The following is a 21389-nucleotide window of genomic DNA, read 5'->3' as shown; positions in this document are numbered from 1 at the left end:
ATATTCTTCAGAACTTTTTATTTTATTATTAATTTGATATTTCTTTTACAATTATTCAATTCTATTTCATTAAATCACTTAATTTACCAACAAAATACTCATATTTTAATTTTATTAAATTTAAACTCATACTACAAACTTCTCTATTTTTTATCAAATAATTTTTCAATAAAAATCAAACAAGCTCAAATGTGTTTTCTTTTCATAAAGACTTGGATCAAGCATATTTTTATTCAACAATTCACTTTTAACTTTTGATTCCAAAATAAACTCATGATAAAAAAACTCAAATAATTCAACAATAAAATCAGTCTTACTTAACTTTTAAAAAGATTGGAAAAAAATCTATTAATTTGATGTCTTATCAGAAGAAAAGGGAAAACATTATATGAGTTTGAATAGAAAGATGAGAAGAGACTTGTAATAGTAATGACTAATAATGATTATGTTTGTTGAAAACTAAGGCAAGGAATTATTCATTTTCTCCAACTAGGAAAGAGAAGCTTCTTCGGAGTGGGTAATCAATAATTGCTCATCATGATCATCATCAATGATACCACAGTATGCTTTTCTTTTGAATTATAAGACCACTATAATTTCATTTCAAAATGGAGTCCAATCCCATTACAAAGCTTGCTTGAATTATTAACCTTTTTAACATATGAAACATATTGAAAGAAAGCCTTACTTAGATATAAAGAACAACATGGTTTAACCATCATCACAGTGATGTGTCTGCATTTCACAGGTTTGTCAGATGAAGAAGCTGATCAGGAATACAAACAGCAGCAGCTTGTGTAGTTAACAACTTAAATGCAAAGCAGATAAAAGACAAGGTAAAGATTGTTGTTGTTCACTTAATGGACCAGCACTAAACCCTTACTTAGACATTTATTTGTTACAGTCTACATAATATAAACAATCAAAAATGAAAGAAGTTTTCACAAAGATGTCCTAATTAAGGTTTAAGACCAAAAATGCAGAATAGATGATAGACCTTGTATTCTAAGACTGGACCCAGAACCCACGAAAAACAAATGATCAAGTAAAATAGACTCTAAAACAGATACCATTCAAGAACCTACTGAAACATCTAGCCAGACAGACACCTGGTTAGACACACTGCATCAAAACAATAGTTCACATAGACCAAACACCATTCAAGTTGAAACAACTGGACACAAATAACGAGAAGATGGATTACTGGACAACCGCTGCGACTTTACTGACTTTGACAACCTTACTGAGCAATGCTGGACGACAGACCTGAACCTTCTGAACCCCCCAAACATTCCTAGTACTCACTGGAACAGTAGACAGTGCTAAATCAATATAAATGCAGAAAAAAAATAAGTAATGCAGCATTTAAACAGCAAGTTGTGAACTGTATATTATTATAATGACTAAATATGGGAGAGATAAGTAAAACTCAGTTTGTGGATTTTCGGAGCACATATAACTCACTAAAATTTTTAATGGCGCTTTCCAGCAATGAATGAATGATAGTAAACTAACCACATAACTTACCTGGCCATTTCCATCACTTCCTGAAAGAGATTCCTTTTCCTCAGAGGCTCTCTCAGCACCACAGTTCTGTCTGTTACATTTGGTTCTAAAAGGAAAATTGATATTATTGCATTTGTCACATTTCCAGCTTCCCTCAGGCATCTTCTGTTCTGGAATTGTAAAGTTCGTCATTAGTATCATGTTTAAAGAAAATGCAGGCAAACCAGTTGAGGATTCAAGAAACTCACTAGAATTTCTATCAGATTTAGCAGCCTGTATTTTAAAGATGAAGTGGATCAGTCATAGAACCAAAAAGTGCCATAAACATTGCAAATTAGGGAAATAGATATTCAAATAAAGAAGAAATTTCATGCAATTGTCTAAGAAGTGAATGACAGAAAACATTTGGTATAGTAGAAAATCCTCCAACACAGTAAGTATCCAAACCTGAGATCCAGGCTTTGCAGTATTGCACTTCCTCATATTACAAACAGTTCTAAAAGAGAAGTTCACATTGCCACACTTGGGACATTCCCAGTCATTATCACGGGTAGCATCTGAAAGAATGTAGATCAAGAAAAGAACACATATAAGTACAATGAAGTTTCATTTATTTTGAATACAAAAGCAGCAAATTAGGTACAACAACATCACCTTTCTTATGATGCATATCATCTGGATAAAGTAAAGGCCTTGGACCCTAAACAAAGAACAATTTGTGTATCAATGGACAACTAAAGGAAAATCTTACTGAAAAGTACCCTAAACAGTAAAAGCAGAAGGTGTCACAGATGGGGAAACTTCCAAAACATACGTCTTTTTAGTCATCATAAATTGCAACTAAAATCAATTTGACATTACTGCATACAAGTACGGATAAATGCTATGAAGTGAAAATAAGTGCACAAGGCCCAGTTCAAAACGCTTTATGGAGCTAGAGCTGGGCAAGAAAACATCGAGACTATATAATTTGTTGATGTTTTCTCGTCGAGCTCCAGAAAGTGTTTCCAAATGGGCCAATAAATGCAAATGACAAATGCATGGAAAATAATACAAATTACCAGAAGATGAAATATTGGCATACCATTCCAACAGGGCCCATGGGCATACCCAGGCTATATCGATCTATCAGAGGTGGTAGTCCATACATCCCACCTGAAATGGTTATGGCCATTAATAATGACAGATTAATGGGAAGGAAGCACATCAATAACCAGAGGGGAGTTTATTACAGCCCATATTTTGTACCTAAACATAGTTTATTACAAAATTCCTTTGGAGCAGGTTTCCCCCCTAGAAACTATCATAAGAGAAGACAAAACACAATTACCATTTGCAATCATGGAACCCCTAGAGTACAGTGAGGGCCCCGATAAAGGCAAAGGCCTATAGGGGCTGCCTCCAGAAAAACGATCTCCGTAGTTGTAAGGATATGCTGAACCTCCAGCAAAGGGAATATCATAAAGAGGCAGTGGAGAACCAGTGTACATTGAAGATCCATAAGGTGGCACACCCACATACATTGAAGGAGCTGCACCAATTCCTGCATAAGGACTCGACGGAGAGAAGTGTGGAGCTTGCATAGGCTTAGCCGCAGATTTCTGAAAAAGATGATGATTAGTTGATACTACGATGGAGGAAGTTAAGAAAAAATGAAAAAAAATACAATAGCACGTATTACTAAGTTGTGGTCAGCTGGCCTAGACTGGGTGCAATTGCGCATATTGCATGTTGTCCTAAATGAGAAATTGACATTCCCACAGCTGGGACAGGTCCAGTCATCTTCCCTGCGTCCACCTATAACCATGATAAAATTATTAATTTCTCTACTAGTGACAAATCGACAAATCAACAAAACAAAGTAATAACTAAGCCGTCAGCATTTAGAACCACAGATACAGCTTCAGTTTTGTTTAAGCCAAAAGATGAAGAGGACATGGATTATCATCAAAGATATATTGACATGATGGGTTAATTTTAGTGTTCCAAAATTCAACAGTGTCGGCAAAGAGACTTGCTGGTTCATATTTAGAAACACAACCATTACCACTCTTGGAATGAAGAACCACTGCAGAGATTCCAAGGAACTAAACATAACTGAACTCCCAAAAACTATTTGTGGGGCATAAGCAATAGATGTCAACTCTGGTCTGCTTGTGGGGGTTGGGGCATCAGTCATAAAATGTAACTTGATAACAATAATTTCAATAACCTATGCTGACATTCGGTAGGGTGCAGACATAAGAATCAAATATTAGTAAAACATACCATCAGTCCTAGCTCGCTTAGTTGCAGAGGAATTCCTATTATCAACCTGAAATCAATTATATGAACATATAATTCATGTGTTTGCAAATACAACTGACATCAAATGAATAGCAAGCGATCAGGTCAATCAGACGCTTAATATAAACTACTAAAAAATCGTGTTTTTGAATGAATTAGATTCACCTCGTATCTATCAATCAATCAAACAGTAAATCAACGACCTGAGTAAATACCCAAATAACAAATTGAGAAAGGGATAGAGATTATAGTCGGTCTAACCTGAGACATGGCGAAAGAGCTGATATTTTGTTGAAAGATAGAGAGAGAGATATCTACGAATTATAGATTTTGATTCGGCTGTTTAGGTTTTCGATCGAACAGATAGATAAAGTTGGATCGCTGGAAACGAAAATATAGAAGAACAACGATGGTTATCTCCTTTCCAACTTGTCATACAATTTAGGCATCATTCATTTCCCATTATTTTTCCGTCAAAATTTACTTTTAATTTAGTTAATTAAATAAAATAAAATAAAATAAATTCAAATGCTAATTTATTAGAATAAAAAAAGAGATAAAGTTTAATTCTAATTTCCGATCTCATTAATTCTTTTTAAATTAGAATAATTTTAATAAAATATTATTTCTATCTTATTAAGACCTTGTTTAATGAAGTTTTTTTCTATAGATTTTTTTCTTAAATATCTTATTTGATAAATATTTTTAAAAAACTAGTTTTTGGGTTAAAATATTCTTATATTTTGATTTTCACTTTTTTTTTTGAGTTAATAAAGAATGATTTTAGTATTTAATAGATAAAAAGTAATTAGATTATAAAATGATGGAGGAATGGACGGTTGAATTTGAAGTAAAAAATATGAAAAAAAGAAGAAAAAAAAATCTAGTGAGTTTTTTTTTTTTTTTAATTACTAATTATATTTACTTATCTATCTATATATATATATATATATATATAATGATGCTTAATTTTTAAAGTGTCCCCGGGTCGTCGAGAACTTTGGTTAATTTGAATACTTGGGTCGGATTGTGGGTTGACCCACCTTTAAATTTAAAACGGTTAAAAACAAAATTAAAAATGCTAGAGGTATGTTTTGAATTTGCAACATAACAAAACAAATATAACTCTTTAACCAATTAGGCTATAAAGACTTTATATTTTAAATTCAACACCAAATTTGATAAACGCGAGACGTTTTAATATTAATATAAGTTCAACTTTTTAACTAACTAATTTATATATATATAATGATGCTTAATTTTTAAAGTGTTCGGATTGCCGGGTCGAGAGCTATGGTTAATTTGGATACTTGAGTCGGATTGTGGGTTGACCCGCCTTTAAATTTAAAACGGTTAAAAATAAAATAAAAAATGCTAGAGGTATGTTTCGAACTTGCAACCTAACAAAAACAAGTACAACCTTTTACCAACTAGACTACTAATACTTTATATTTTAAATTCAACACCAAATTTGATGAACACGGCACGTTTTAACATTAATATAATATATATATATATATAAAATATGATGTTGAGTAAGTGGATATTTGAGTCGGATTGTGGGTTAACCCACCCATAAACTTAAAACGATTAAAAATAAAATTGAAAATGTTATCCGTAATTTTTTTTAACGATTTTTTATATTATTAATCCTGGGCTAAATACTAGTTCTCAATTATGTTATTAGTTGTTTAGTATGTTGGACATCCACCAAAAGCACACCCCACTCTATCCAGCATTTATCTAGAATATAAAAAAAATCTTATAAATTTCCCAATTGCCCAACTATCATATATTAAACTTACATAAATAACACTAGTTGGGCTTACCCACTCTTTGTCCCTAATTATACATGGGTTTCAAATAAAATAAGTAAAAATTATTCAAATAAATAAAAAAGAAAAAATTATTCAAATAACTGAATATAAAACATAATATATTATTTTTAATTATTTTATTAACTTAATATTCATCTCATCAACTAATTACATATATTTTATTATAGAGCATGATAGACAAAGATTGTGAACAAAACAAGACAATGAATACTTGACTTGTAATTTGTGTATGGGAGAAATAAAAAATATATTTAAAAGGGTATTTTTCCAAAAAAAATAAAAATAAAAATTATCTTCTACACATGAAAATATTCTGGATAAAAAAAAATTACTTTTCAAATTCGTGGTGTTAATTTCGTTTTGAATCATTGATTTTTTTATATATTATAATTAGAAGAAGTCGGTATTTTTGATATTTTCAAACAAACAAAGTGTTTTGGTGAGTGGCATGTTAGTTGCCTCAAAAGAGAAATCCAAATGGACTGGGTCCACTTTTGGCTGGCTGGCTGGCGGCTGCTCCACAGACCTCTATCACACAAAAATCCCAATTTTCAAATAATCCATCACCAAGATCTCTGTAGAGAATTCTTGTGGAGAAGAGAGAAAGAAAGATTGAATACAAGCCTACGTGCACGCCGCAACAACCACTCCTTTGCTTATTCCTTCTCACAATTCACAATTCACAAAAAAATCTACTGCTGAAACGAAAACGAAAACTACAATCTTTTCCTTAGCCTCGCCTCCCCCTATCCTACCTTTAATTCCGAAATGGTTCCTGTGGTCTTGACCCAGCTGGCGACGGGTCTAAGCGTGTTAGCCGGTGCGGCCTTGGTCAAGTCTGTTATCGACCGGAACCCCATGGCCGGCGGACCAGGTCAATTCCCAAGGTGCCCGAGTTGTAATGGAACAGGCCGCATCCCCTGTATGTGTAATCGCTGGTCCGACAGTGACGTTGGGTGCCGAGCTTGCTCTGGATCAGGTCGAATGCCTTGCAATAGCTGCGGAGGAACTGGGACAGGCCGACCGATTCCGGTTCAGCTCGCTGTTCGTCCTTCTCCAAATCGACCTTCTTAACTCATCTTGATATGTATTCCACATCTATACATGTAACAATTCTATCTCTCTTTCTCTTATAAATATATCCACGATACCCCTTATAAAGAAAGCTTGTCGTTTGTAATCCAATTTCATTTGTATTAATTACTGTAATCAAGAAGAAACACCCATAGCTTAGTATTAACATCTAATGGGTACTCGAATTCCAAGTTCGATTGCATTATTATCCCATCCCATCTGTATATCAATTCACTTAGCCCCAGATTGTATTTTACTGAGAGTTGTTGGAGTCCGCTTTGATGGATAGGTTCACAGCTAAACTAAACCAGCAACATAGTTTAGGATACCATGTCTAACAAGTCTAATTGGTTATTGGAAACTACACAGAATTCTTTGCAGAAAGTAATTTCATCTGGTCTTGATTGTATATGAATTTGGATTGGGATAGGACTTAGAAATTGCCAATGAATACGTGGATACAGATTCAAATAAGTTTGATAGATATCTTTCAAGACTACCTTTTCAGCCCTAATAGTCCAATCCTTCCATTTGGAGCAGCAATTCTATTGTGAGGCGTATATGTATCTGAGCCGGACTAAGTTCAGATACACCGTGTTTTACATGAACAAAATCAGGTGTTTCCAAATCAAGCATTGAACATTGTTTCCTCTTTGATTCAATTGCTTGAGACACTTATAAAATCCAAGACTTGTATTATGATGTTTCAGACTGTTTAGCTTTTGGTTATGTTGTTGTATGTTATTTCAATGTACTGCAGACTCTCCTCTACTAAGCTCAAATGATTTCTTCTTTTAAGTAACAATTTATTTCATTTTTATGATTTTTACTACCTATTTGAGCCTCGTGGGAATACACTAGATAAATTTCAAGTTATTTACTAGGAGTGAATCAGAATATACATTTTCTAGTCGTAAACAGAAGTTAAAAGATATTGAATATTTGATATATGTGAGAGTACGATACAGAATCAAAAGCCCTTCACATTTAAGTTATTTTAATAGTTTACTGTACAAGAGTTGGATATAATCAATAATTTGGTAATATTAGAATTTGATTATCTTGACTACATTGCAAGTCATATACTTGGTGTTATTGGAAGATGAAAACTTAGTGACATTAGATTCAAACGTGAATTAATGGTGGAATTGGGAGAAGATAACATTGGAAGATAGCGACATAATGACTTTGAAAATGGATAATGTTTAAGATCTTGTTCTAGATTTCTCTACTGAATCCCATCTATAAGACCGAGTGTCTCAAAAGCAAGCTTATCGGTGTCAAAAAGGCTCAACAGCTTGGGTGATATTGAAGCAATAACTTAAGGTAGGGAGAAAACAATGGCCTTAAAACTTCAATCATAGTGGAAAGATGTGACTGTATATGAGTTGATATTTTGTGTAGCACATGAAGCAAATAATTAATTTAAACAAGCACAGAAAGCATTTTCAAGAAGTTATGGAGACTAGCAATAGAGGCTCAAAAGACAATTCAAAAAATTCTTAACAAGTGAAGAAAAATGAGAATGCGGTCACTTCGAAAGACAATACACAAAAAAAAAAAAAATCGTATCTTGGTAGCGATGCAGCAACATGACAAAAAGTTAAAGACATGTCTGTGAAGTTGAACTCAAACATCAGTTCTAGCATCATTCTTCTTATCGAGATATACAAAGGAGCCATTGTTGTCCGAACTCAGAACTGAGAACTTCCGAGAAGTAACAAAAAGTTGATTACGAATGTTTTATGTCCTTAGTGTTTCATATAATCTCCTAAATATTTGACAACGATGATGGAAGTTGCAAAACATGTCAAAACAAAGAAAATTATTATAGCGACTGCTGAAATGAAGAACAGACCTTTTCATCTCATGTTTACAATAAAAAGTGATGTGCACTAAAGGTTGAGAAATGAGAATGAAGATTTGGGATCTGGGTTGATGAATCCATCCAACAAACAAAATTCTTCCATCTCCCAGATGTTAGGTGTGATGAAAAACCTAATTGGGATTGAAAGGGGAAAAAGTTGAAAGACTTGAGATCAAAACAATTTGTTGATCTCCAACACAAGACTTTCTCTCAAATGAAAAATCTGATTTAGGAAGTCCTCCAAGAAAGTATATGGTTGCTTAGTGACATCTATGATGACTCAACTTTAAAACATGAACACATAATGAATTTTGGAGAAGATTACATTGGAAGATTGTGACATTATGTTACTACTTTATGATCTAGTAGTGTTCTAGGTTTCTCTATTTTGACATTCTTTTGCATTGGTCAGTTAGTAATTAATGTGCTGGAGTTGATCCTGTTTTTACATCCATTTTGTTGCAGTTGAATTTTGTTTTGACAACATTAATTAATTCGAACAATCAAATACAAGGGTCTAGAAACTCTTACTGTTGTTATAATTAGCTGCAAATATATTCCATATTTAGAGGTATTTGTACAATGCATGCTCTTCCTACAGCAGACGAAGAAAAAAAACAACAATATATAACGTGTGCCAATTACAAACACCAAATTTGTCAAACAATCGACGAATTTCCAGCACAATAAGCACGCCAGATTCCACATCACTTAGGGCTGAATGTCTGCAACCACAGATAAATTCAATTTGAGTTAAATGTCTGGTTTTGTTTGTTGGATTTTGAAAAAAGAAAGAAGAAAAACTTGAACTTACAGCAAAGATGGTGGCGTGACCAGGATCAGCAAGGTGAGCAAAAAGGTTATCAATGGGTCCAGTTCCAGTATAGATAGCTTGGAACCAGGCCCCCATAACAGCCAACATGGCTAACCGTCCGTTCTTGATCTCCTTAGTCCTCAACTCCTTGATTTTCTTAGGAGAACCACTTCCCCAGCCTAGAGGATCGAACCAAAGCCCACCCGGGTAACCAACATCTGTTCCGGTAAGCTTGTTGGTGGGGAATATTGGGTCAGTGTTAACACTTCCAGGCTTGATGATGTCAGCCCATCTTCTCCCTTCGGCCCATCCGATGAAAATGAGCTCGACAATGAACAAGGTTGTCTTGTCAGTAAAGTATTCCTGCTCACCGGCTGTATACCATGAAGGAGTGTTGAGGATGCCAATCTTGGTTAAGAATTCTGGAATGAAGATTCCAGCAGCCCCCAACATTGCCCATCTGCTGTGAACTATCTCAGCCTGATGCATCCATCTCAACGTTTCAGGGTCAGATCCTGTTAATTTTGAAAATGGTTAATCATTAGATAATCATTTTTTTTATTAAATGCAATTGTTATTCATCTTACCAAGACCCAATGGATCAAATCCAAAATCTCCAGGTAGGCTGCATGTAGAGAACAGAGGGAATTGAGAAAGAATGAACATATATATATGAAGAATTAACAGAGGGTGGTTTGCAGTTAGTTAGACCTGCCGTCGAGCCATTCAGGTGGAGTGCTTCCGGGGAACCAGAGGGGTCGATCAGGGTCAGCAAGAGCGGAGACAGTGACTGATCGTGCTAATCCAGATGGTGTGGTCTTTTTGGTTATTCTAAGCTTTCTTGATCCACTACCACCAAGGAAAGAAGCCTTGGGAATTCCAACAATGGCTCCAGCCTTCTGAGAGCTGCAAGTAGGAGTAAATTCATTGATCAGAACTCAGAAGAGTTAGAAAGTAAGAAGAAATGAAAGAAAGAAAGAAAGAAGAGGGGAAGAAGTGGTTAGTTGCCTGGGTGAGGAGGAAAGGGCAATGGCTGAAGAAACACAGCAGGAAGAGGAAGCCATAGTGTTAATAAATTGTTTTCTTTGGTTTCAGATGTCTGCTGATTTCCTTGAAGAAATTGGTATTGTGGTGGTAATACACAAGGAAAAGAAGATGGAGGAGTTAAAGAATGGAATGGAAATATGGAATGGATCTTAATTCTTATCCTAGAGGATAGGAGAGAGGGTCTCTAATTGGTTGCAGGGATGCCACGTAAGCATGCAGAATCTAGTTGTAATTTTCATGCTTCACCGGAGGAAATGAAAAATCCAAGCTGGTGGTTCTCCTTTGCTTTAGACTTGAGGCCCTCTTGTGTCTTCATTTTGCCACTATTTTGGCATCAGGGTTAATAGTGTCATTTCACTTTCACTCTTTCTCTTTTTTGTTCAATTTTTTTTTTTTTTATTATGGGGGTCAATTAACAATAGTAACTAATAGATCTTAACCATTGATCAATGCCTCTTGTGGCTTCCATGCAAATATTTTCAAGATTATCTGTTTGAGTCTTTAGTTAGAAGTCATCTCTTAACGGTCAAAGCGAGTCTTTTCATTCCATTCTGAATTAAAGATGTTGACTAATCGGTTAACAGTCGACCGCTCTACCACTGAGCTACGGAGGAACAACGCCCGACTCGGTTATTGATAGATTGAAAAGATCTACCATTTTTTTGAAATCTTTTCTGATTCAATATCGGATCATATCAACAAAATCCATTTGGATGTAGATTTATTTCAATTTTTTCCCATAACAAATCAAGTTTAAACAATTAATTCATTGCCCAGCCCAACATATCATCATGAAACTAACACTATGGTTGGGCCATATGTTCTGGCCCAGGATCGGCTGAGCTGGATTGAAATTTTCTACATCTTGGCATATATATATATATATATGCTCTGTGAGATATTAGTAAAAATATTTTGAGTTTTGATTTGATTTTAAATAATACATGTGTGAAGACTTTACAGACATGAGTTTTTACGTTCAATACTTTGAAACTTTTGTATGCGATGATATTTGAAATTGCATCAATTTTATAGAAAGTTAATCAGTTAATTTGGTTAAAAATGTACTCGGAAAGTAGCTCAACTACGATCTTATTTCATTAGATACAAGTGATTATAGATATCATTGTATGTTCAAGAATACTCATTTTTTATATTTTGGCTATATTTTTAATTTGCTCTTATTTTCATGTAATACATTATCATAGAAAATATCTTGTTTCATATGGATGAACAATTTTGTCTTATATCAAATTGATAGTATTCATGTTTCTTGTCCAATTTTGTTTATTTATATATGTTTCATTCTTGTTATTTGATTAAGTTAAGTTATATTCATGATGTTTGAAATTTAAGAAATATTAAATTAAACTATTTAATAGTAAAAACGTTGGTAATGCAAAAACTAGTTGATAAAATTGTGTTGCTAAGTAATGAAACAGTGGCTAAAAGTGTGTTCAATACAAAATCAGATATTTAAAAGCGCTGACTGAACAATTGTGGCATTTAATGCGTCAGTATATAAGAGACGATCAATTCCTTATTACCGACGCTTAATAAAGCGCCGCTATCAAATATTTGTGCATTTGTTGAATTGTTTGAAATGAGTATTTTGAGTTCCAAATCTCATTTAGGCAAAATATGAGGCTCACCTTTTTATTATTATTATTATTATTATCCCGGTGTAAATTTCAAACTTATGACGGGAGGATCAGTTGTCTCTTTGGATGTCCCACAGAGAGTGAGTCATCATTTAAAATTAATGTATTTTAAAATTTTCTGTGAGATCCACATACATTTTTATGTGATTTTTTTTTTATACTTTTGAAAAGTGGCTCAGCCTTTAGGATATTCATTGAGACAGCATATCCACGCCTTACATATATGAATTTTTATATCAATTAATTTTTAACACAAAAAATTTATTACATTCCATTTCTATGACATTATGATTCTATATAATTTGAGTTTTCTCAATTTGATGAAGAAGTTGTTCCTTTAAAACCGTCATTTTTTTAATATAGGAGGCTAGCAAGACCCTTATATCAATGACACTTACTTCAATTTAAATTGTTCTAATTAAATTGTTCTAATGGAGAATCGAACTATTGATTTCTCTTAGAAAATCACCCTGTTCTAAAGCGATCACTCACAATTTAACATCTAAGACACTGTCTTGACATAAAGCATAATCATAAATTTAGAAAAAGACAATAAACATGAATTTTAACTATATATATGGTTTATCATGCAAAGAAATTGGAATAGTATACATATACTTGTCTGGTTATTCTAAAAATTTAGGAAGAGAACAAATTGAATAATTAACATTCAAAGTAAAAAACAATAATAGTAATAATAAAATAGCATATGTTGTTGCCAAGTCAACAAGCTAAGGACTAAAGAGTGCATAATCGACAAAAAAAAAAAAACATATAATTGACTTAAAAATGAGAAGTATATATATGATCATGATTAGGTCTTGGCTATTCATTCCATAGCACTACCACCAACATCAATAACATCCACTTTTGTTCTTATAAATGATTGCATTTTCCAAAATAACCAGCTCCACTCCTCTTCTCCTTACAAAGAATTTAAAAAAACATCCTCGTGATGAAACCAAAAGAACACAAATATAACTTTACCTCAAATATTGAATCAATAACCCCACTAAATTAATTGTTCCTTTATTCGACCAACATAATTATTCAATATGTCTTTGTTCATAATTAGAAGTCTCAAATTGTCTTTTATTTTGTTCTTTCCAAACAAACAATATGATCAAGTTAATTATAGTTCTTCTTTATAAAGGAAATATATACTGTTCTTGGACTATGTATATATACAACCCAAAGAAAGAACTTAAGTAATTGTTTTGGCATTAGCAATGGAAGTATTTGATATTATAATTAGGCTAACCCAAAATAATTGATTTATCCGGGACATGACCCGAGAATAATATTTTTCATGTAAGAATTTTGTTTTATACATACAAATGTGCTATTGATTTGCACATATTATACTAATTTGACATATTTATGTTTTTGTATTTAATTTTGTTTATTTTATATTTCATTCTTGTTATTTGATAATACAAATTGATGTTAGAAACTTATAGAATATCAAGATAAGCTACTTAAAAGTAAAAACGCTACTAATACAACAACCAACAGCTAAATATCGTCACTAAATATTGAAAATCAGTAGCTAAAAGTGTCGTCAATACTATAATCAGCGGCTATGAAGCTTGAAAATACAATATTGAGTGTTTCCCTACTAAGCGACGGTAAATTCTCATTTACCGGCGCATTAGTCCTCCTTCCTACCACTCTATATTAAGCGCCACTAAAAAGCTTAATCTAGCGTTTCTTTTCCCATAAATTTATGTTATATCCTGTTATTTGATATGAGCAGTGATATGGACAACTAAATTTAGAATGAAAGCAATGTCACAAATTTGACTTGTGTAGGAAAAAAATAAAAATAAAATACATACTAAAATAATAAATAAAAATGGCCATGTTAAGGATATTTGAATGGAGTGTAGACTGAAAATCAAATTAAAAAAAAAAATGTCTTGAACATGGCCATTTTTCCGATTTTTTTTTCCTGCACCACATATTGGATTTGTGGTATTTTTCGTTATAATTTCGTTGTCTAAATTATTTCTCATTTTGATATTAAGTCATTTGAGTTTTTTTGGATTTTTATGTCAGTAACTGTCATTCTAACTATTATCACTTATTTTATTTATAAATATCACTTTATATTTATTAAATTTAAATGTTAAATATAAAATAACATTTTAATAATTAAATCAATTAAAAATCCAAATAACCACTTTTTTTTATTAAACAAGATAACCAAGATTAAACAAGCTGTTAGTGATAGAAAAGATTGCGCATGCTCAATCTATCTATAAAGTAAGTGTATGCAAGAGGCCATGGGAGATAATTAATAAAACAAGTCAAGAAAAAAAGAAAAATAATTATAAACTGGGAACGTTAATTCTTTATCTTCCTAACTACTTTTGGACTTTCTAGAATGTCTAAATATGGATAATTTCATGTTAGTTAGCCGTCCACCCAAAAAATATACAGGATAAATTACCGGACCAAGAAAATTGGAGAACACAAACAAAAATTAATTATTAGTGTTGTCACTGGATCAGATAAATTCATCATGGATTAAATTGATTAATTAATCACCGCCCAAACTTCTTTCTTTATTATTTGTAAGATAAAAAATATCATTGATACAACATATATTGTTGCTCAAAGTTGTATATGTAAAGATTGATGTTATATATGATCTATTTTTTATTACAAAATTTAAGATTTAATTTCCATTTCGATGTCAATTATAATTAGCTTTGTGCAACAAATTAAAGATGAACTTATTAATTAATTGTTGACATCAATAATGTTATATTTGTGACGCATAAGCCTCTTTTAGGAGTTCAGTCATTCCACGAATGTTATTTGCGACATTAATTTAACAGCTTGGTTATATAAGGTGTAAGTCAAATTAATGTTGATGTATGGTTAGTTGATTGCAAGTGAAAATAAAAAATTATATTTTGAAAAAGTTAGAAAATCTTGTGTGAAAAGAAAAATATACAAAATTCATATTGATTTCAACTATACTAAAAATATGACATTCAATTTAACATTGATCCTGACTCTCATGAGTTTTGACTTTAGAGTATTGCTCTTTTGTCATCTCATATTTTGAACTTTAACTTAATTATGACAAATTATAAATAACTTAGCACATGTTTTCTTCGGAGACACTAGGTTGTGGTCTTACTCAGAATGCTGTAAAAAATTTGTCTCTACATAGAGGAAAGAAGTATCTAATTACCATAAACATATTATGATTAATATATATCCTTTTATTAAGTTCTTTTGACATGTTTAAATTTGATTTTGTTTCTTTATTTTTGGATGAACTTGATGTTGCTTTAATAGTTTTATTATGTTAAAGAAAGAGAAATAAATTGGTATGACAAAGGAACTTGTATTCTCATGGTCATGAGTTCGAGTTTTCACACTACTCTGAACTTATTTTCAAAAGAAAAATAAATAAAAGGAACAATTTGACTTATTTTATTAAAAATTGATTTTTTTGATAGTAGAGAATGGAAATTGTGCGTGTAGAGGCAGGTGAAGGCGTGCTTCCTATATAATAACAGTGAAAAGATAGCAAGTAATTACTTATTTAATTATATATATGGAATAATATTTTGCCAAAGTTGTTCATCTACACAGTGCATGCGTCCGGCCGGAGGAGGGAGACCCATGAAATTATAATTATAATTAATATTAATATTAGTTAATTAATTAGTCTCGTGACCTCATGATCGGTCGCGCCTGGGAACTTAATTATCTCATCATCAGATGATAAGATTATATATAATTAAGATTAATATATATATAGGTGGATGATATGATGATCATCATTATGAAATAACTATTAACTAATATATAATAATTAGATATATATTGTGCTGCATGGTAATTACTTGGTATATAAAATAAAATAAAAATGGGTTTAATTAGAAACTTAATAAGTTAATTTCAGTACTTCACTTGGCGTTTACGTAAAGAGTAAAAACATGGGCTTGTCTTAGACTTAGCAGACAATGAATTACCTCTCAATCTTATAACAACTAGCTAATTCACTTTTGATTAATTAACAAGGAACCCCTTACTTACTTTGTACTACCTTAACCAGCTCCCTCTCCCTCCCCCCCGACTCAATATTTCATCATTCCAGTACTTTCTCTCCATCTCTTAATTAATTACTCGATCTATTTTGCAAATTATAAACATATATAATCATGTAACCTTTATAACTTAACTATAATTAATTATAATAACACTTATAACCTAGCTTATAATTATTAATTTGTCACAACCCACTTGCCTTCTAATGTACGTACGTAGATGTGTCTATTTATTTGACCAAGTTTTTCATATCTTATAAATATAGTATTAATTAATTCTTCTCCATCACTTAATTATATATATATATATATATATATATATGACATTTTATCTATTAACCTGTCATGAGTATAATATTAATGTATATATTTAGATATATACCACTTAAATCAAATAACCATAATTTTGAAGGATATTAATTAAAAGTTTAGACTCATCTATCCTTGGTCATTATGGCATATTGATCATTTGCCTAATGCTATAAAAATTCCTCTTCATCAACTCGGATACAACATCTATGATAGGAAAGAAAGTGTTCGTTTTCCACCAGTTTGGGGTACTTTTAAGTGATTTTTTTTATTTTATTTTTAGATATATAATAGTTAAGTAGTTGCTTAATTTACTTGTGAGAGATCGAGTAAGTTTTAACCCTATTAGTATGTATATTTTAAGCCCTAGCTAGGCTTGAGACAAATAAATATATACTTGTTACATGAATTTAATACAAGTGGGTTAATCAGTAGAAATAATTTTTAATACAACTGGGTTAAGTTAAGTTAAGTTAATTTAACCTTAATTAAAACCAGATAAAAATTAATATTAGCACTGATACTGTCCTGGAACATTCCTTAATATATCAGGTAATTATATAAAGGATATGGGTAGCAGCAGCAGCAGCTAGCATGCATGCTGGGATGGTATATATAATTAGAATATATATATTATAAGTTGGAATTCATAAATTAAAACGGAAATAAACACATGGGCACTCATATATACCTTAAAAATGACTCCACATATAATTACATATTGAAACCTAAAAATTTGAAATGGGACCGGTTACGATCATCAAGTGCACATCCAATAAATAAATAAATAAAATAAATATTTCACTTCACCGGCACTCTCTCTCTCTCTCTCTCTCTACACGCCGAACGAGGTGCATGGGCCATGCATTCCAGGCCGGGCCAACCCAACCCGGCTGTATTATTTCTCACCTTTTGATGTATGAATGAATTGTCGTAGACGTAGTAGTAGTTAGTAGAGGCGGCATAACGTACACAATTAGCCAGATGCGTCAAGCAACCTAATTCCTTTCATTTATTTATATATCTTATTTATAATTAGTAATTCCTCCTCTTCCTCCATATATATCTTTATGGTTCGTTACGTTAAATCCTCCCACTCTCCCACGACCAAAATATATAAATATCATACATATATGTCTATTTTACAAGCAACTTATCTCAACAATTCCTTTATTTATTTAATATATACTAATTAATTAAAAAATAGATAAAGTCTGTATCTACGTGCCAACCACCATCATGATTCATGGTAGTACGTATATTATGTAATACATGTTCGATCGATCGAGCCATATATATTAAGGTTAATTAGACGCCGACATGACCTAAACACAGTTGATTATTGACAATGTCTTATATATATTATAATGTCGCTACCTTTTATTAGAGTAGTTATCATTCTGCCTAATCCGCCATCTCTATTAATTCTCACTCCTTTATTAACAACATATATTATTATATATAAATTCATTCTATTAATTGAGTTTCCGTCTTTTTCATCATCCATCTAGCTAGCTAGTGCTGGTCAATAAAGTCCAATTATTATTTCTTTTTCTTTTTATTATTTTCTTTTAAACATTATTGTCTTTTCATATATAATAATATAACTTATTAAGTTTAATTTTTTAGGATAAACTATATTAAACATTTTGAATGAATGAATCATATATACCCACTTAATAATGATTGAGTTATTTAATTTATATATAGATATTATTATTATTGGTACCATTTTCATTTTATATTAAAGAATAAACATCAAGCTACTTAAAAGAAGATCACAAAAACAAGTAAAACAACGCAAAAAGAAAAAATAAAGCATGATCATGTTTAATTTGAGAGATTTCGGCAAAAGAAAAATTAAAGCTTCAAATTGACTCTACCTCCGGCCTCAATTTGAAGCTGCAAGTTTTTTTTTTTTACCTTATGTAGTTTTGTCTAAATATTTCATCAAGGTTTTTGCAAAATTAATTTTGCAGAAAACAATCTACACATTTATTACAGGTTCAACAATATTTCGTGATCATAATATACGGGTCACACTTATTGATAAAAATATGGTTAAGATAATCACTCTAAAATAATATAGTTGGTGAAGTTTTGTTGTTAATGTAAAATATGTGATTTTTGTACCGATTTAACTTTACAAAAAAAAAAACATTTTAATAGATTTAATTAATTAGATGCAACTATTGAAAGTAAACCTATTAATATAAGCAGAGAACTTTTAATTAGTCTATAATTGGCGTGGAAAGCACATCAATTACAGAAAAATAAAACTTGAATACAAAATTAAATTATTTTCAAAAAAAAGGTCAAATGTTCAATTTAGTTGAGACGACAACAAGCAAATGATATCAACATAGTCTACAAAATTTAAATGACCGAAAAACTTATCTCTACTAGATTGAGATTCTGAAAATTAAGGACTCGTTTCAATATGAATTTGATTCTCTTATCACAATTTTGATCCGATTTTGGGACTTTCGTTCTGTTCCAAAAGATACATTACAATTCCATTTCTCTCACATTTCTTTCTCCGCATTTTTCTTTGGCGAGCTTACTACTTCGTCGTCTTACATTTTTTTTTTCCAATAATCCATAATCCTGTCCCAATGTTCCTGCACAAGTTTTGGATAGAATTTCTTAATTTTACAAACATTTAATGACACTACGATGGGATGTTGCATCTAATCAAACAACTTCTTCATCCATATCAAAAGAAAAACATTGTAATAGGCGTGCGCATAATGAAGTCTCCTAATTAAGGTTTCTCTTTTCACTTGATAGCTCTCTAATTAATATAATAACTTATTTAAAAATAAAAAATTGTATATATAATTAAGTAATTGAAATATATTGATAGCAAAATATTGCTACGACTAATTAATTGAATACAATTAAAATTTTGTGTTAATTAATAACTTAGTTATCATGTGTGACTTTTGAGATGAGTTAGTTGGGTTTGAACAAGTTACAATAAAAAAAAAATTATTCTAATTAAGGATCAGACTTCTTCCATATAAGGAGATTTAACTAAACACCATGAACAATATTATCTTGGTACGAGTAATAATATAAAAAAATCGTGAAAAAAAAATTACGGTAAAAATGTGAGCATTTTTAATTTTATTTTTAACCGTTTTAAGTTTATGAGCGAGTCAATCCACAATTCAAGTCAAATATTCATTTACCTTTCAAATATATATATATATATATATATATATATATATATATATATATATATATATATATATATTATTTTTGGGAGGGAAATTAAAAAAAAAATTAGCATCACACCCTACAGGCATGGTCCCGCTTAAACTCAAAATGCTTCCAAATTTACCTTTTAAAAACAATCAATTTATAAATATACGACAAAATAAAATAAATAACAAAAAGAAAAACATATAATAAAATCAATAATGAACAAAACATTACAAGAAAAAAATGAGTATCAATTATTTCTCATAGCAAGCAACTACATACCATAATCCAAAAAACAATGACCAAGTAAGTAATGAATGGTCAAAATTGCATTAAATAAGTAAATTTAGAAAGTAGGTTCTTCTATAATTTTCGAATGACAAGAGTTTCATACCGGTCAACTTGTGTATACAACTAATCCCTACTAAGATTAACTATGGAGATTAATATATCAACCAACTGTCATGATTCATTCCATTATAAATAATAACACTTTCAATTATATTTTAGGTAAGTCATTATTTAATTAATCAAAACCTTCTGTATACATATATATATACTTTTAGATCCTTCACTCCTTGTTGATTTATAATAGCATTACATTTTCAACATTCTTGATAGAAGCAAATGGGAGTATATTGTTTAGATCATTCTATAATTTACTATGACAAGAATTACCACACAAGTCATAATCCATTTCATTATAATTAGTACTTTCAATTATATTTTAGCAAATAAATAAATAAAAATAATAAAAGTTAATGTGTACGAAGATACTTAAAAAAAATAATAAAATTCAAATATATTTATTACACGTGTACTTTACCTTCATTCATTGTCGATTAACCATACATGTCAATTATATTCTCTGTAGAAAACCTTGATTTGGGTAATTAAGGGCATACATATACATTTTGAGGTTTTTGATAATTGAATTTTGTTTGTTTATGTAGGTATATATATTTATTAACTTTTTTTCAAACATATTAAACAATTTGACTTGTAATAGTTTTATTTTTGATGGCCAGTGTGACTTTACTTGTGACTATAAACAAACAAAAGCTTCTCGCCTTTTTTTTTTAAGAATGCTTCTCCTTTACTTTTTTTATTCAAAATAAACACTAGCTTGTCATTTTAACAATTGGTTAAGTTTAATTATAATTAAAATTATCCTACTAGAAAATTTGAAGTTAATTACATTATTAATAAAATTGTTTATAAGTTAGTTTTCTCAATAATTAATTTATAATTACTTAATTACAAGATGGGTCGGGTCAGAGTCAGACAACTTATTTAAAATGTTCTCTAACCTTTGCTAAATTTAAAAGGAAATATATATATTTGTAAAACCTTCCCCACTTTCTTGGGTCTAATAATTAAATCTTATTTTTTAATTTTAGTGCACCTGCCCACTTGAGAAGAAAAAAAAGTAGGGTAGCAAAAAAATAACTCTCGTTAAATGTATATATTATTTATTTATTTTTCTAAAAAAAATACAATATGGTTACTCCGATACTGGGACATCGCCAGGGCGGAGCCAAGTAAAAGTCGGCCCGGGCTGTAACCCGGGTTGTCTTAAACAACCTGTATGTGTTTTATCAATAACGACGGTAAATTATCATCGTTGTTGGTTATTTTCCGTCGCTGAGAGGCATTGGTGACAGCAAACTATAAAATTAGCCCGGATATATTTTTTTAATAAAAAATTAG

At 31.0% G+C, this 21389-nt stretch overlaps 3 protein-coding genes across 3 annotated transcripts; 1 reads left to right on the top strand and 2 right to left on the bottom strand.

The window, feature by feature from the left end:
- Positions 1 to 828: 828 nt before the first annotated feature.
- Positions 829 to 4218, bottom strand: LOC124927581 (ranBP2-type zinc finger protein At1g67325-like). The gene is made up of 10 exons (XM_047468026.1): positions 4054 to 4218; positions 3775 to 3820; positions 3188 to 3303; positions 2837 to 3107; positions 2591 to 2661; positions 2161 to 2206; positions 1954 to 2063; positions 1755 to 1779; positions 1528 to 1676; positions 829 to 1304 (listed from the first exon to the last, which is right to left on the bottom strand). The coding sequence occupies exons 1-10, from the start codon at positions 4060 to 4062 to the stop codon at positions 1302 to 1304; spliced, it is 846 nt and encodes a 281-aa protein (XP_047323982.1). The 5' UTR covers positions 4063 to 4218; the 3' UTR covers positions 829 to 1301.
- A 1983-nt stretch (positions 4219 to 6201) lies between these two features.
- Positions 6202 to 6870, top strand: LOC124927994 (chaperone protein DnaJ). The gene has a single exon (XM_047468508.1). The coding sequence runs from the start codon at positions 6399 to 6401 to the stop codon at positions 6702 to 6704; it is 306 nt and encodes a 101-aa protein (XP_047324464.1). The 5' UTR covers positions 6202 to 6398; the 3' UTR covers positions 6705 to 6870.
- Positions 6871 to 9087: 2217 nt separating this feature from the next.
- Positions 9088 to 10547, bottom strand: LOC124924067 (chlorophyll a-b binding protein, chloroplastic). The gene is made up of 5 exons (XM_047464116.1): positions 10394 to 10547; positions 10097 to 10291; positions 9973 to 10010; positions 9386 to 9900; positions 9088 to 9296 (listed from the first exon to the last, which is right to left on the bottom strand). The coding sequence occupies exons 1-5, from the start codon at positions 10447 to 10449 to the stop codon at positions 9279 to 9281; spliced, it is 822 nt and encodes a 273-aa protein (XP_047320072.1). The 5' UTR covers positions 10450 to 10547; the 3' UTR covers positions 9088 to 9278.
- Positions 10548 to 21389: the final 10842 nt, after the last annotated feature.

This window comes from Impatiens glandulifera, chromosome 2 (assembly GCF_907164915.1).
Source record: "Impatiens glandulifera chromosome 2, dImpGla2.1, whole genome shotgun sequence".
In the NCBI taxonomy this organism is placed as follows: Eukaryota; Viridiplantae; Streptophyta; class Magnoliopsida; order Ericales; family Balsaminaceae; genus Impatiens; species Impatiens glandulifera.
Note: the sequence above shows the minus strand (reverse complement) of the source record. Positions and strands in the feature narration are given on the sequence as shown.

Excerpts from the sequence above, each read along its gene's own strand:
- LOC124927581 (XM_047468026.1), bottom strand. Across the intron at positions 3,304-3,774 it reads TAAGCGAGCTAGGACTGATG|GTGGACGCAGGGAAGATGAC; the intron begins GTATGTTTTACT and ends TCATGGTTATAG. Across the intron at positions 2,662-2,836 it reads GGGTTCCATGATTGCAAATG|GTGGGATGTATGGACTACCA; the intron begins GTAATTGTGTTT and ends TAACCATTTCAG.
- LOC124927994 (XM_047468508.1), top strand. The coding sequence starts at position 6,399 with ATGGTTCCTGTGGTCTTGACCCAGCTGGCGACGGGTCTAAGCGTGTTA.
- LOC124924067 (XM_047464116.1), bottom strand. The coding sequence starts at position 10,449 with ATGGCTTCCTCTTCCTGCTGTGTTTCTTCAGCCATTGCCCTTTCCTCC. Across the intron at positions 10,292-10,393 it reads GCCCTTTCCTCCTCACCCAG|CTCTCAGAAGGCTGGAGCCA; the intron begins GCAACTAACCAC and ends TCCTACTTGCAG. Across the intron at positions 9,901-9,972 it reads ATTTGATCCATTGGGTCTTG|GATCTGACCCTGAAACGTTG; the intron begins GTAAGATGAATA and ends CAAAATTAACAG.